The sequence below is a fragment of the Saccharomyces mikatae genome (genome assembly GCF_947241705.1).
Source record: "Saccharomyces mikatae IFO 1815 strain IFO1815 genome assembly, chromosome: 4".
NCBI classification, from domain to species: domain Eukaryota; kingdom Fungi; phylum Ascomycota; class Saccharomycetes; order Saccharomycetales; family Saccharomycetaceae; genus Saccharomyces; species Saccharomyces mikatae.
The window spans coordinates 594,461-608,964 of record NC_079259.1 but is presented as its reverse complement, the minus strand read 5'-3'; the positions used below and the strand labels follow the sequence as shown (position 1 = coordinate 608,964).

General features: G+C 36.1%; 8 protein-coding genes across 8 annotated transcripts; 5 read left to right on the top strand and 3 right to left on the bottom strand.

Annotated features, from left to right (window-relative positions):
- Positions 1 to 138: 138 nt before the first annotated feature.
- RRP1 (Rrp1p) lies at positions 139 to 981 on the top strand (the record flags this gene model as incomplete). The annotated part of the gene is made up of 1 exon (XM_056226854.1): positions 139 to 981. The coding sequence occupies one exon, from the start codon at positions 139 to 141 to the stop codon at positions 979 to 981; it is 843 nt and encodes a 280-aa protein (XP_056081088.1).
- Positions 982 to 1,274: 293 nt separating this feature from the next.
- Positions 1,275 to 1,517, top strand: SSS1 (translocon subunit SSS1; the record flags this gene model as incomplete). Its single annotated transcript, XM_056226853.1, has 1 exon — positions 1,275 to 1,517. One exon carries the CDS (start codon positions 1,275 to 1,277, stop codon positions 1,515 to 1,517), a length of 243 nt encoding a protein of 80 aa, XP_056081087.1.
- A 792-nt stretch (positions 1,518 to 2,309) lies between these two features.
- Positions 2,310 to 4,172, top strand: AFR1 (Afr1p; the record flags this gene model as incomplete). Its single annotated transcript, XM_056226852.1, has 1 exon — positions 2,310 to 4,172. The coding sequence occupies one exon, from the start codon at positions 2,310 to 2,312 to the stop codon at positions 4,170 to 4,172; it is 1,863 nt and encodes a 620-aa protein (XP_056081086.1).
- Positions 4,173 to 4,457: 285 nt separating this feature from the next.
- TVP23 (Tvp23p) lies at positions 4,458 to 5,057 on the top strand (the record flags this gene model as incomplete). The annotated part of the gene is made up of 1 exon (XM_056226851.1): positions 4,458 to 5,057. The coding sequence occupies one exon, from the start codon at positions 4,458 to 4,460 to the stop codon at positions 5,055 to 5,057; it is 600 nt and encodes a 199-aa protein (XP_056081085.1).
- A 158-nt stretch (positions 5,058 to 5,215) lies between these two features.
- Positions 5,216 to 6,397, bottom strand: RRP8 (25S rRNA (adenine645-N1)-methyltransferase; the record flags this gene model as incomplete). The annotated part of the gene is made up of 1 exon (XM_056226850.1): positions 5,216 to 6,397. One exon carries the CDS (start codon positions 6,395 to 6,397, stop codon positions 5,216 to 5,218), a length of 1,182 nt encoding a protein of 393 aa, XP_056081084.1.
- Positions 6,398 to 6,540: 143 nt separating this feature from the next.
- On the bottom strand, positions 6,541 to 8,022 carry STN1 (Stn1p; the record flags this gene model as incomplete). Its single annotated transcript, XM_056226849.1, has 1 exon — positions 6,541 to 8,022. One exon carries the CDS (start codon positions 8,020 to 8,022, stop codon positions 6,541 to 6,543), a length of 1,482 nt encoding a protein of 493 aa, XP_056081083.1.
- A 358-nt stretch (positions 8,023 to 8,380) lies between these two features.
- Positions 8,381 to 11,125, top strand: PDC2 (Pdc2p; the record flags this gene model as incomplete). The annotated part of the gene is made up of 1 exon (XM_056226847.1): positions 8,381 to 11,125. One exon carries the CDS (start codon positions 8,381 to 8,383, stop codon positions 11,123 to 11,125), a length of 2,745 nt encoding a protein of 914 aa, XP_056081082.1.
- Positions 11,126 to 11,440: 315 nt separating this feature from the next.
- Positions 11,441 to 14,425, bottom strand: VPS41 (Vps41p; the record flags this gene model as incomplete). Its single annotated transcript, XM_056226846.1, has 1 exon — positions 11,441 to 14,425. One exon carries the CDS (start codon positions 14,423 to 14,425, stop codon positions 11,441 to 11,443), a length of 2,985 nt encoding a protein of 994 aa, XP_056081081.1.
- Positions 14,426 to 14,504: the final 79 nt, after the last annotated feature.

Sequence of the window (14,504 nt, the reverse complement as noted above, 5' to 3'; positions counted from 1 at the left end):
AATTGGAGAAAAAATTAGGCGATGAGCTGAAAAAAATTATCTAACATGGTTTGAATTCTTTAATGATACATATATCGTTTACATCCATGACATAATACACTAAGTAGATACCAATATTTAGAGGAGAATCAAAGAATCATGGAGACTTCAAAATTTGTTAAACAATTATCCTCGAACAATAGAAATACAAGAGAAAATGCACTTGAGGCGTTAAAGAAATATCTAACCGCTAAACAATTTAAAGAAAACAAACAGTTGCAATTCAATAAACTTTGGAAAGGTCTCTACTATGCCATGTGGTTTAGTGATCGTCCCAGACCGCAACAACGTTTAGCAAACGAATTAGGTGAATTGCATGAACTATATTTTGACCCTAAGGATAATAACAATACAGGAAACTTGACCATAAACGATAAGGCATTTATCAAGTTCAGTAGAGGGTTCTGGAAGGTAATGTGTTTCGAGTGGTTTAACATCGATAGATATAGATTGGATAAGTATTTGCTGTTGATAAGAAGGGTATTATTCAACCAGTTAAAATATTTGCAGTCCAGAAACTGGGATGAAAGATTAGTCGACGAATATATTACCAAGGTATTAAGGTGGTTACCTCTCAGTGGGAGCCCAAAGGTTTACACAGGGATTCCAATTCATATTGTCGATATTCTATTGGACGAATGGGAGAGATTGTTGAAAGAGGGACCCGAAGACGAGGACGATGAGGACGAAGAAAAGAAAGAGGAAGAGCTACGTAAGGTTGCAGAAAGTGCAAAAAAAACACCACTGGCCGATGTTATTACTATTTTCCAAGATATTGTGGCAGATTATAACAATAGCAAGGTGTTAAGAGAAAAAATCAAAGAAGACCTATTCAGTGACACTAGACTTGTTTCATGGGGTGTTATCCAAGGCAAAACACCCGAGAATGACTCTAGCGACGAATCCGAAGACGAAGAAGCTGAAGAATGGGAAGGGTTCTAATATCTTGTAGTGTTAATCTTTATGGTTAGCCGTAAATTGCTTATAGAAATGAAAGTTGTATATGTATAGTACGAGAAAAATCATTACCCTCTATGGATAGTAGCGAAAATGCGAAACACGTCGCCTTTTTCTTGCAACTTTTTTTTTTATTTTTTCACTTGAAACTAGATAATTATTAGCGATAAAGCAAGAAAATCAGTCCTATCTAGCGTATATATTGTTCATAAATCGTGTCCATTGCCTGCAATATACTTTTTATCAACGATAGAAGCAACAATAACATTAGAGAAGAAATGGCTAGAGTCAGTGAAAAGGGCGAAGAGAAGAAACAAAGCAACAACCAAGTTGAAAAACTGGTCGAAGCACCTGTGGAATTTGTCAGAGAAGGTACTCAATTCTTGGCCAAATGTAAGAAGCCTGACTTAAAGGAATACACCAAGATCGTTAGAGCTGTCGGTATCGGTTTTGTTGCAGTTGGTATCATAGGATATGCGATTAAGTTAATCCATATTCCAATTAGATACGTTATTGTTTAGATGAAGCAAACAATGAGATAAAAAGATTAAATGAAACAACAGATTAAAAAATTAAAACCAAGTAGTGCCCACTATGTGCATTTTCTCCTTTCAATTATAGCTTTTTCTATTTGTGTAGTGTGCATATGTGCAGCCCCTATATAATAATTTAGTATGAAGAAACAGAAGGGAAAGTCCTAGTCCATTCAATATAATATTACAATGTTTCTGTATTAAAGGTGTTTTTCATCTGCCGAATAAGGACAAGATGAAGCACGTATTCCCTTCAACTCAAGAAACCTATGCCCAAATTTTTGTACTGGCCGTAAGCCAACTCCCTAAACGGCATGAAAAGTCAAGAAAACTTCCTATTGGTGTTGTGGTGTTTGTCTCCTTCTCAAATTCTACACTACTACCTCGGTGCCACTAACATGAAACAAGTATGATCCCTGAACGGGACAGCGCCTAAAAATAGATGGACATTCACTTTTCCTTTTCCGCATCCTCTCTTTTTTCAATTATTTCCCTTTTAGTAGCATACTTTATTCAGATTGCATGCTCGACATACCCCAGGTTTCACAAATGTTTGGCCTCTTTTCAATAACTTTTCTTTGCCCTTTCAACAAATTCATTGGGCCCGACTTATCTTGATGGCTTAATGAGACGCTTACTTAAAGTTCCCTTTTGAATAAATATATATACCGCCTACGTATAATATAGCGATAGAAGAAAAAAGAAGACGGAAAGAAGGAAAGGATTGTCTTATTATTCATATAAGTTATATTGGGTGCTACAACAGCTAATAATAGTATAATGCAAGGATCGTATCTATCTGGGCAAGAGGACCAACTCATACCGGAGCGATTGATACCTAGGTCAAATTCAACTTCGAATTTATTTGCATTATCTAGTAGATTCTCTAAGCTCAATGTTAGAAGTGATACTGATCATAATTATTTGGGTCCAAATAAAAAGAGACACATATATGACGGTGAAATGAACCATAAATCTATTTTTAGGCCCAGTAATTTTCCTGTGAGGTCCTCTTCAATGACAGCCGCCCAGCAGAGAAGGAAAACTGCGCTGTTTACAGTTAGAGAAAGAAACTCATATCATGAGGGACTTAATGTTAATTATAATTTTGAAAGTCAGTGCCAGAATCCGCAGAATACCGTGAGAGTATACAAAAAATTAACACCTTATCAAATCCAACGTTCTAAAATGAAAACGAGTTTCCAATTTCCCAATGGCGAAATGTACAAACCAAAGGCTGATGGAAAAGGCACTCATGGTTTGAAAAAGACAAGCATGAATTCAAGAAACTCTTTTTCATTTAATTTTGGTGAGAAGGAAGATATAAATGCATCAAAAGACCCCTCTGCTTTTTACAACCCAGTGCCTATTTCACCAATTTCTAACACAGATAGCACTAACGTTGTTAATAGCTTAGAGGTGAACTGTTCGCTTTCCCCAACAACAAAGAGTTTTGTTTCGACAACTTCTCCAACATCTACTGTTAACACCCTGACCAGCTTGACAGAAAGTCGCACGGATGATGATGACAATTATGAAAATAGAACAGTCACTATCTCATATTGTTTCCAAAATATGGTAAACAAAAACCATAGTGACCATACAGAAAAGTTGGGTCAATTGAGTGAGGAAAAGATAAAGCCACTTAAAAAATCAAGCAAACCTGACAGAAAAAAAGGGCCCCATTTGAGCAATGACAAAAATGAAAGTAAAAAGTTGTCGTCGAGATTAAATTTGGGTTTTGTTTTGAAAAAACTCTGGTCTAGTTCTGGAAATTTAAATACAAAAAATAGCAAAAAATATATGAAAAGAAGAAAGATTCCTGTGGATGACATTGTTACCCATTCTGACAATAATTCCGACATGGAGAATGATTTTGTATTGATGAATGCAAACCTGGATGGCATCGAAATTGATGACGATGAAACTCTGATGGATACAGATTCAATATTTGATGATTTATTATCCAGGGAAGATAATAAATATGATTCCAGGCGGAAACATTTAGAAATACGACAGAAACTCCATGAGACCCTGCCAAACCGCTATGACGAGACCTCCTGTCGAGATAACGAAAAAGCAACTGTCCACGATGCATTGATCGACGAGACCATAATTGAAGACTTTTCAAAGCTCGGTGAATATATAATTGACACAAGAAACCAACCACCACCGAGGTCTTCCAAGAGGCCTTCTTTGGACGACAATGAATCTGCGCGACATTTTTACAACTTATCGACCGAGTTGCGACAGTCTTCGTCCAGCCCGATGAGCTTACCGAATTATGTTGGGACCGACATGGTAAATAGACTCAAAAACGATTGGGATTATATTAGATTCTACGATTGGAGTAATTTACCGCCAAATGTCTCTTTCAGCAATGTCGGAACAGCTTCAAAACCAGCTAAAAAGAGTGTCCGGTTCGCACAAGAAGTTTGTTTGGCAAGCACTTGGTCATCGACTACATATGAGAGGGCCAATCCAGAATTTATTATGAACCGCCATAGATTACTGTGGATGATGAAAGTAAACCCAAGTATGAATAGCACCATGAATGAGATTAAACTTGAACTAAATTCTTACAAAGAACATGAGATGTTTGTTCATGAAAACAGCAAATGCTTCACACATTATCTAACTTGAATCGCTAGCGTAATACCCGCTGCAATATATTTTTCCCAATAAACGGCATCAAAAGTATTTACATGTATAGATATATTTTCCGTTAGTGTCACTTTTTCTGCATACTACTTCGGTTTATCTGGCCTTGACCCTATTATTTGTCCGCAAGGCGCCTTTGAGCGAAAAGGGATTTCATATTCATTACGACGACTATACATGAGATAAATGAAGAAAAGGTTAGTTCGAAAAGACTCTACCGTTAATTACGAATATAAATCCTGTTAGTGCTCAGTTCATAAATGAAAGATGGATCACGCAAGAAATTTCTACAACACAATTTTAAAATCTTCGCACCCGTTGCTACTATCATTTCATTTGGCAGGTAAGGCGGTTCCTATTGTATTTTATATCATAGGTTCTATGTTTTTGAATTTTACGCCTCAATTCATCACTGTTGTTCTTTTACTTTCTTTCGATTTTTACCTAACAAAGAATATCACCGGTAGGAAGCTGGTTCAACTACGCTGGTGGTACGACTCTACAGACGTAAACAAAAACTCAAACTTTACTTTTGAATCATATAAGCAATATGCACCGGGCCCACCTATAAATGCAATTGATTCCAAATTATTCTGGTGGTCGATGTACGCAACACCCATAATTTGGGGTATCTTTGCTGTATTATGCCTTCTAAGATTGAAGTTATTTTACTTGATTTTAGTTATCGTAGCAATGTGCTTGACCGCGTGGAACACATACGGTTTTCGTTGTTGCGATAAATGGGAACCCACCAATGGTCAAACTGATGGTCAAGATGCAAGTTCTTGGTTTGCATTGCCCTCTGTTCCAGGTTTTGAGAATCTATCAAGGCTGGCCAGTATCCAATCATTCTTCCAGAGACAGTGAAACCTCGATTTTCGTATGCTTTTTTTCAAAGCGATTTTTTTCACGTCTCAAGTATCTTTACCCAATGTACTGTCGAAAAAAGTACAACGTTTATATATAATTTACAATATAAAAAGAACAAAAACAATATTACGATATTAAGAGGGTAGGTAAAATCATCATCTTCTCTTATAGATACAAGGCTTCAAAAGCCATTTGCCCTCAGCAATTTTCTTTCTTTTCTTTTCTAACTCTTCCTTCTCTGTCTCCACTTCAATAAATTTTTGCCTTCTCTCTAATTTTTGTCTTCTTTCTTCAATAATCTCTGCAGGTGGCTTGAAAAATTCGAATCTTGTGAACATCTTATTCTCGTCGAAAGTTTTTTTATGAAAAAATCCCATCAATTTTAATGCGTCCACAAACTCATTACCTCTACCGTCACCAAATCTTGATTTAATTTCCGCAATCCATAACTCACCTCTTGGCGCTAAAATTCTATATGCTTCTTTAATGAAGTCAAGAAAATTTGTGCCCATTAGAGCCAAACAGAAGACCACTATAGTACAGGATTCATCTGGCAACGGCACATTTCTAATATCGGCAACAGTTATTCTTTCGTTAGCTTTCTTTAAATCGAAACTGTGAACTTTATGGCGTCTTTTTAAATATTTTTTCGCTTTCTTGTTGTAGCTTTTGAAAAAATTGTCAATCTCTAACGCTAACTGAGCCTCACCACATCCCATATCAGCAATAACTATTTCTTTATTATCTTTGAGACCTGGTAACCCACCTGGAGCATTAACAGGTTTCATGCATCTATAACGAATTTGATCAACAAAAACATCAACTGGATTTTCTGGCCATGCTTGCACTTGTGATCTAAAACCATCATGGTATTCATCAAATAACTGCGGTTGTTCTTTCACCAACTTTAATGCTTCATCAGAGGTAATTGTGTACAGCTGTTCATTGATCCATCTGAATCTCGAACCTGTTAGTTTAGCCATCATCTTCTGTTGTAAAGGGGTTAACTGCTTCTTTGAAGGCTGTTCAACCTTAACTTTTGCTTGCACAAAGGCACCCTCATCATCATGCTTACGCTTCTTGCTGTTCGCTTTACTTTTTCCACTTTTATCTTCATTTTTTTGGTTGTTTTCAGAATCTGGCTCTTCAGTAGAACTATCTTCCACCTGTTCCTTTAACTCAGCCTCCGTCTCCTCTTTTAACTTCTGTTCTCTGGTAAGTTTGTCATTTCTTCTTTTCTTATTCTTTCTTTTTTCTTTTGAAGACTTGCTAGCCTTGTCATCAAAAGCAACAGCTTTTGTCTTTATATCCCAACCTTCTACGTTAAATAAAGCCATGTTAAAGTTAGTAAATGTCCTTACTCGTTTTATAGAATATATATAATATATGCGCACAGTTATCTTCTCTTGTTATAAGCTCATCGCAAAATTTTTCATATATGGAGATGCGCCGTTGTTGACGATATTGTTTATCAAGTGAATCATGAGTTAGAGGCGTATTCCAAATGCAATAGAATTCCACTACTTTGTCCATCGAGGTTTTTCCTGGATTCAAGATCAATCCACCAATTTTTTAGCGTCTGGGGATACTGTTTCGTTGTTTTTCTAAGGCATTCTTTGAAAACATCAACGATGCCGTTTATTGTTACTGACGGCAAATGCAGCTTTTCTTGGACATGATTAAGTTCAATGGTACCCGTATAGCACCGAAGCTTCATTAGTACCAATATTCGTTTTTGAGCGTATTCAAACAGTTTTTTCAAGGGCAACAAATCGAGCATCTTACCTTCCGTATCTTTTAATGCGACTAAACCTTGGTTGATAAGAAGGTGAACTAGATCCTGAAATGCTTCAATTTCCAAAGTATCGAAAGATTTCATGATGCCAACATTTTGTTGTTGAAAATGAAACGATGCTAAGCTAGTTACTATGTTCCGTACTTCCCGTAACTCGTAAAGGTCATAATTGGAGATCTCTTTCATTCGTACTTCTAATAAAGTCAGCATTAAGCTTGATTTTGCCGATGTTTTATTTGGTACCGTCACACTTGGGTCTGTGCATTCACATCCTAGTATTCCTAATGATTTTTCATCATCATTATCAATTTGATTAGAAGAGTTTAGAAAATGAGTATCAGATAAGTCCTTGAGTGACGATATGAACTGAAATGACAAAGAATGCAGACTAGTTGAAGTATTAGTACTATCATATGGACTAGTAATCTCCAGTTCATCCTTCATGCGTTCTTCTTGCAGTTGCTCAATAAATGTTGTTTTATTTTTTTTATGTTCCGGAGTTTTGTACCCAAGACTTACAAAATCCTCATTTACCACCTCCATTTGGGCTTCCTCAGGTGCCCAGTCCTGCTCTTGCGTAAATAGCTCTCCAATTACAGAATCACTTAGGAACCAAGGTTTTTCAAGCTTTTCCCGTGTTTCTATTGTACTTTTCCAATGATCTATTTCTTCTGTTAGGGTATGACATATTTTCAAGTACTTAACTTGCAACTCTTGATAATTTAAACATATTTTCCCGTAAACATGGAGCGTAGACCCTGTTAAATCGGTTATGTTCAATCCACATGACATAATGACGTTCTTGTTAACTTTGCATGTTAAAAATCTCATATCACTACTATAACCTACTAACAAAGAATCTGAGGTACAATCATCCAACTGAAAGAAAATGTATTCCTGATTCCCTATCCATTTGTATTGGAATCCAACGACACAGCCAATGAGATGTATTTGTTGTAAAGGATGATTTTTCCAGAATAGCATTGATAGCCGGCGATCATAGTATTTTTCACAAATATATATGGAGCATCTCATCCAGTACTTCAAGTCTCTAACAAATACTCGAACATCCTCTGTACCTTTATAATAACTGTTGTATTCGAATAACGCTGGGATATAAAAACAAACATTGCCTTCCTGATGAGCTATATGACCGTGTTTATCCATGACTGTAACTCATTATTAAAAGCTAGATGATTGCCTTACTCCCCAGAACACAGGAACCTCGACGATCGGGGTTTCCATGTCTCTCAATAATTGCCTCCTTTTTCGTTCTTCTTTATTCTTAGCTTTGCTGTGATTTCGTGACTTTGTTGTTGGAATGCTTGCTACAGATTTCCGTCTTTAGTGACTTTGCCCATCGAAGTCAATCACTCGAAAGATATTAATTATCAAAACCATTAGCTGCTTAAAAATCAGCTGCAAGATTTAAATGAAATCAGTAAAGCTTGATCAGTCGTGACAAGTTCGCGTTTGGATTTGGGGTAATACAAAACAATAGGGAAACAGCCTGATCATAACCAACATGCTTTCCATTCAGCAAAGATATAATATCTGTCTAATGGCAGAGAGGCACCCCAAGTGGACGCAACTCGAATTGGCAAAATGGGCATATGAGACGTTCCAGTTACCAAAAATTCCTTCTCAAGGTACCATATCGCGTCTATTGGCTAGGAAGTCTACGTACATGAATTGTAAAGAGCACGAGAAAGATGCGAATAGGTTAAGAAAGCCTAATAATCTTTTAGTTAGGAAAATATTGCAAGAATGGATCTCTCAAAGTTTGTGGAATGGTATCCCTATTACCTCGCCCATTATTCAAGACACTGCACAAGCTGTCTGGCACAGAATTCCTGCGGAACATCGAGAAGGAAATGGTTCCTTTAGTTATAAATGGATATCGAATTTCTTATCAAAAATGGATGTCAATATTTCTGTTTTAGACGAGGAGTTACCGAAGACTCCCAAAGTTTGGACATTTGAAGAAAGAGATGTGTTGAAGGCTTATTTTGCGAAAATCCCACCAAAGGATCTATTTACTTTAGATGAAGCGTTTCTCTCCTATAACCTACCATTGGATTATGCTCAATACGAAGCCAGCAGTATTCAAAGGCGTATAGAAGTGGCAACTGTAATGCTGTGTTCCAATCTTGATGGCTCTGAAAAGTTGAAACCTGTTGTTGTAGGGAAGTATGATAGTTATAAATCATTCAGGAATTACTTTCCCAACGAACCGAAAGACCCTGTCTCACAATCGATGCTCGGTACTAAAATGGCTAAGAAGTTTGATATTTCTTATCATAGTAATAGGAAAGCATGGCTAACGAGCAATCTCTTTCATAACTGGTTAGTTAGATGGGATAAGAGGTTGGTTGCTGTGAATAGAAAGATTTGGATTGTATTGGATGATTCATGTTGTCATAGGATCATCAATCTACGTCTTCAAAATATAAAACTTGTGTACACCTCCTCCAACTCAAAATTCCTGCCATTTAACTGGGGTGTTTGGGACGAATTCAAAACAAGGTACAGGATTCAACAATATCAGGCACTCATTGATTTGCAGAATAGAATTTACAAAAATACTTCAAGTAAAAATAAAAGAGAGCAGAACGACTGCTTACCAAATGGCAAAAAATGTCTGATCAGCTTTGAACAAAGTCAATTGACAATGTCAAATGCATTTAAGTTTATTAAGAAAGCGTGGGACGATATACCCGTCGACGCCATAAAAGCTAATTGGAAAAGCTCTGGTCTTTTACCTCCTGAAATGATTCATCTAAATGAGAATGTCAGTATGGCATTCAAAAAAAATGAGGTTTTAGAAAGTGTATTAAATAGACTGTGTGATGAATATTATTGTGTCAAAAAATGGGAATATGAAATGTTGTTAGATTTGAACATAGAAAACAAAAATACAAATTTCTTGAGCACTGAAGAATTAGTTGAAAGTGCTATCGTGGAGCCTTGCGAGCCTGATTTTGATGCAGTGTCGAAAGTTAGTGAAGTTCATGATGATAATTTTGATTTATCGGTCTTTGCCAATGAAGAGGATAACAATCAAAACCATCCAATTATGTCACACTCTAGCCACAATCACAATCACAATCATAATAGTGATCACAGTAATGAAAATACTAATAACAATGGCAGCAGTAATGATAATAATAATGTTAGTGCAAAGTATTTGCAACAAAATACAATTAACAATAGTAGTAAAACTGGTAGCTCTGGACAGCCGAATATTTCTAGCATGGAGGCACAAAGGAATCCTTCAACGACAGATTTAGTTGTTGACGGGAGTTACGATGTCAATTTCAATGGTCTTTTGAATGACCCGTACAATGCAATGAGACAACCAGGTCCACTAGATTATAATGTCAGTACATTAATTGATAAACCGAATTTATTTTTAAGTCCAGAGTTAGATTTATCTACTGTTGGCGTCGATATGCAACTACCATCCTCTGAATATTTTAGCGATGTATTTTCCTCAACCATTCGAAATAACGATAAAGCTACCTCAGATCAGAATAAATCAGCAGATGACCCTCCTTCAAGCACTGCTATGACAAACTCAAATTCAATAACAACGGCGCTTTTAGAATCAAGGAATCAATCGCACACTTTCAATGTTCCACATATGAGTGGGTTATTGAGCGACACCTCAAAGGGTGGACATTCTGTAGCCTCCTCGAACGTAGTGTCTCAAAATTCATTAAACAGTTTTCAACATAATTCTTCATCTGTTCCCGAGGCTTCCTCTCCTTCAATCACACCCTCTCCTGTGGCAATAAACTCTGTAGGCGCATCAGCTAGATCTATTGTGTCTGCGCAGATGGGCTCAACTTCTTCTGCGTCATCGCCATCTGGTTTGGAACATCTTGAACGTGCCGTTTCTGCTATGTCACCCTCTTCCACTACAATATTAAGTAACTTGCAAACAAATGTAAACATTGCCAAATCTCTGAGCACCATCATGAAGCATGCTGAATCAAACCAAATATCACTGACAAAGGAAACAATAAATGAGCTCAACTTTAATTATGTGACGCTTTTAAAACGAATTAAGAAAACCAAGAAACAACTTAATAGTAAGAGCATTAAAATAAACAACAGCAAGAATGCACAAGACCATTTAGAAACCCTTCTATCTGGGGCCGCAGCTGCCGCTGCAACTTCAGCTAATAATTTAGATCTTCCGACCGGTGGCTCAACCCTTCCAGACTCTAATAACTTACATTTGCCTGATAATTCAGGTTTTTTTTAAATATAACGTTAGTAAGATCTCGATGTTCATTTCTCATTTTTTTTTTTTGTTTTGTCTTCAACACCCGGTTTTGCTAATATTATTATCCTTCTGAACTTTAACTTTTATTTGATTTTTAATGAATGAACTAGACCTGATAGAGTAAATAATGTCGAAATGCTTTTTATTTAACTTATATTAGTCTTTGAGGATCGCATTCTACGATTACTATTTATATAAATAGAGGTGTCCCTTTCGTTCTCATCTGTGCTTTCCATAAGCACATAAAACAAATGAACACCGCCCTATGGCTACAGGAAATTAAGATAGTGGCTCTTAAGAAAAATTATGTAAATCGCCATTAATATCATTATCAGTTTCATCGACTTGAAATACTTTGCCCCGGCTTCTTACTCTCAGAAACTCATCGGCATATTTATTCGTTTCATCGTTAATGATCACTAAAATATTATCTCTAACTTCCAAACTTAATGAATTTTCTTGGACAATGTGCTTGACAATATCCTGTAGGTTGTCAATTTTCAAGTTATTTGACATGCCTCTAATCACTTTTAAGTAAATTTCACTAGTCTCATCAGAGCATGTTAAAATTGCCTTTGTGAAATTAGGTTTATCAAGACTATAATTAATCATAAATTCCCAAAGATCCGAATCACCCCAATTCTTAACAAAATCTATAGCCAATTGCGGGTTTCGCAACTCATCAATAATCAAAGATAATGCTTTCTTTGTTTCGCCAATCTTCCCCCACAAATAGATCAATTCATTGTATAAGCCCGTTTTTGAGGAACAAACCTCAATGGCAGCCTCCACATTGTAGTTATTGTGTTTTTGCAAAAAAGATAGAAGACTTTGGCGGTCGTATTCGGAATAAAGTTCAATTAGTTGATTCTCATAGGGATTTATCATGAATGAGTCGTCGGTACCCAAAAATTTCACTAAATAACAGAATAAAATTTTGTTGAAACTTTTGGGACAATCGTGTTCGAATATTTTGTATATTCTATCAATTGGTATAGTGTGCCTATTCTCAAATAACAGGTCAATTGGTTTGTTAAAAATTGTTTGAATTTCAAATATTGATAGTTTAGGGATATGAGAAACTTCGCCATTGTATGGTAGAAGAATAATATCAACTATCTGATCCAGGTATTGCGGCAACAAATTTTGTAATTTTATAATAGTCAAAGCCTTTAAATCTTTGGATTTTAATAAGTGCGGTATAGCTTTTGTATATTTATTCTCTTTCAAATATAAATGAACCAATTCTGTTCTATAGGTAATATTATATTCTCCTTCATCACAGATAGCCATAGGTTTACTGGCAGTCTCTATTTTCGTTTCTAGCTCTTCCTCGAAATCTTTTGCAGAAAAAAGCTTTAGATCCCATTTAAAAATGTATTCGTGAAATTTATTGATCATATCATTAGCTAAAAAGTAATGTAACACATCGTCATATACTGACTTTCTTAGAGCTGGTTTTTTCGGAATTAAAGGTGCAATTTCTATAATTTTTCCTGATTTAATCAAAACTTCTATTATATCTGCCCACTCTTTCAGTACCTTATTGATAGTATCATATGAGTTGGAATCTAATGAATTTAAGGTTTCTTCAAAGATTATATTCAAGTGATTGACCAATGTACTCCAATCCTTTTTAACTATTAAGGTGTTGAGAAATGTCAAGCCTATACTAAATCTTTCTTCTGATCCAATAACATATTTTCCAATTTTCCAGGCTTTGTAAAATTGTTTTCTCTCTATAAACCAATCAAAATGGTCTTTCAATGACAATTCTTGGACCCTAATAGCGTCATTTGAACTAATTAAATAGTACTCTGGCGTCGTTTTATCTATATGTTTACCAAGGTGATAATCATTTAGAGATAGTTTTTCATAGTTTTTCATAATTACTTCATCATTATATATTTCATCACCATTAAAAAGATCAACGATTTTCAAATCCGGAGCATTTCCTCTAAGCAATAAATTTTCCGGTCCTGTGCCAAAAGTCAAACCTCCCTTATTTTCTTGGATAGCTCCCTCCTCTCCAATTTCTAAATCAAATCCCAGACATAATAACTGATCATCCTTAAATGATGCAAGCCCCGAAATCAGCATTGACACGGTGAAGTGACATTCCAACTCAACTTTCTTATCTGGTGTCCCTCTAAAACTTGAAGCAGCACTAGACAGGAGAGACCCGAGATTTGTAGTAGGGTTGAAATGACCCATGTTATTACTTTGAGAATTAGAGTCGCTAGATCTGACCGAGTTTGACTCTTTGGTATATGAAACTTTAAATAGCCAAATATTAGACCCCCATCCGATAACAATACGGTCACTTTCTAAGAAATGGACGTGAGGTCTAAATAGATCTGGCCTAACATTCTGAGCATTAAAAATTCTTGAAGGGAATGGAATGTTCAAAAGCTGTGACCTTGTAGGGATATCGCAAAATGTAATCCCATCGTCATCCATCCATAATATAAGGTCACCCAAAGTATATATTCCCATAATTGGGCCCTTCATATCAGAGGATAGATCATCTTTCTTGATATTCCTTTTCTTCCTCTTATTTAAAACAATATCGATTCTGTTTCCCAACCAATTTCTCTGAGACAGTATAACATCGCCAGCCATTCCACCAGAAACGAACATTTTAGATGTCTGGAAATTCGAGTGCAACGCTACAGAATTAACGGGCCTTTTAAAATCGTATTGTGTAATATTTTGCGGATCATCCATTGATCCGATAATAACTGTACCATCAATCGATGCCGTAGCGAAATACTTTCCATCAGTATTAATGCAAAGTATCGAAGACCTATGACATTTGATTGTTTTGATGGGTTCAAATGCACATGTAGTTAAATGTAAAATGCCTGAATGCGTGCCAAATGCAAAAAAACTATCAGCAAATAAACATGAAGAGATTGAGTCTCGCTGAAAAAAGTTTTTCGGGAGTTGGTTAATTCGCGTATACTTCAATGAAGGTGGTTCATCATCGTCATCGTCATCGTCATCGTCATCATCTTCATCTTCGTCCTCTTCACTTTCATCATCACGAACTTCTTCTTCTGTAGCACTTGTTACTATCGTGCTTTTATCTATTATTGAAGAGGTTTTGCTGTCTGTTTGTGGAATGCTACCAATATTCCCCATTGAAGGTGTTACATCAACAGCTTCCATCTTTTTATCATCATTATCCTTCTCAGAGATGGAATCACTTCGGTCAATTGTAGATCCACCGGATTGCTGGTTCAGAATGGTATCATCCTGAAGGTTATCTATAGTCATTAATGTCTCTTATCGGTTTACTATCCTTTGTTGTGATGCTTTTTCTCTTGCGTATATATTTTGTTGTAGGTTCAATAAC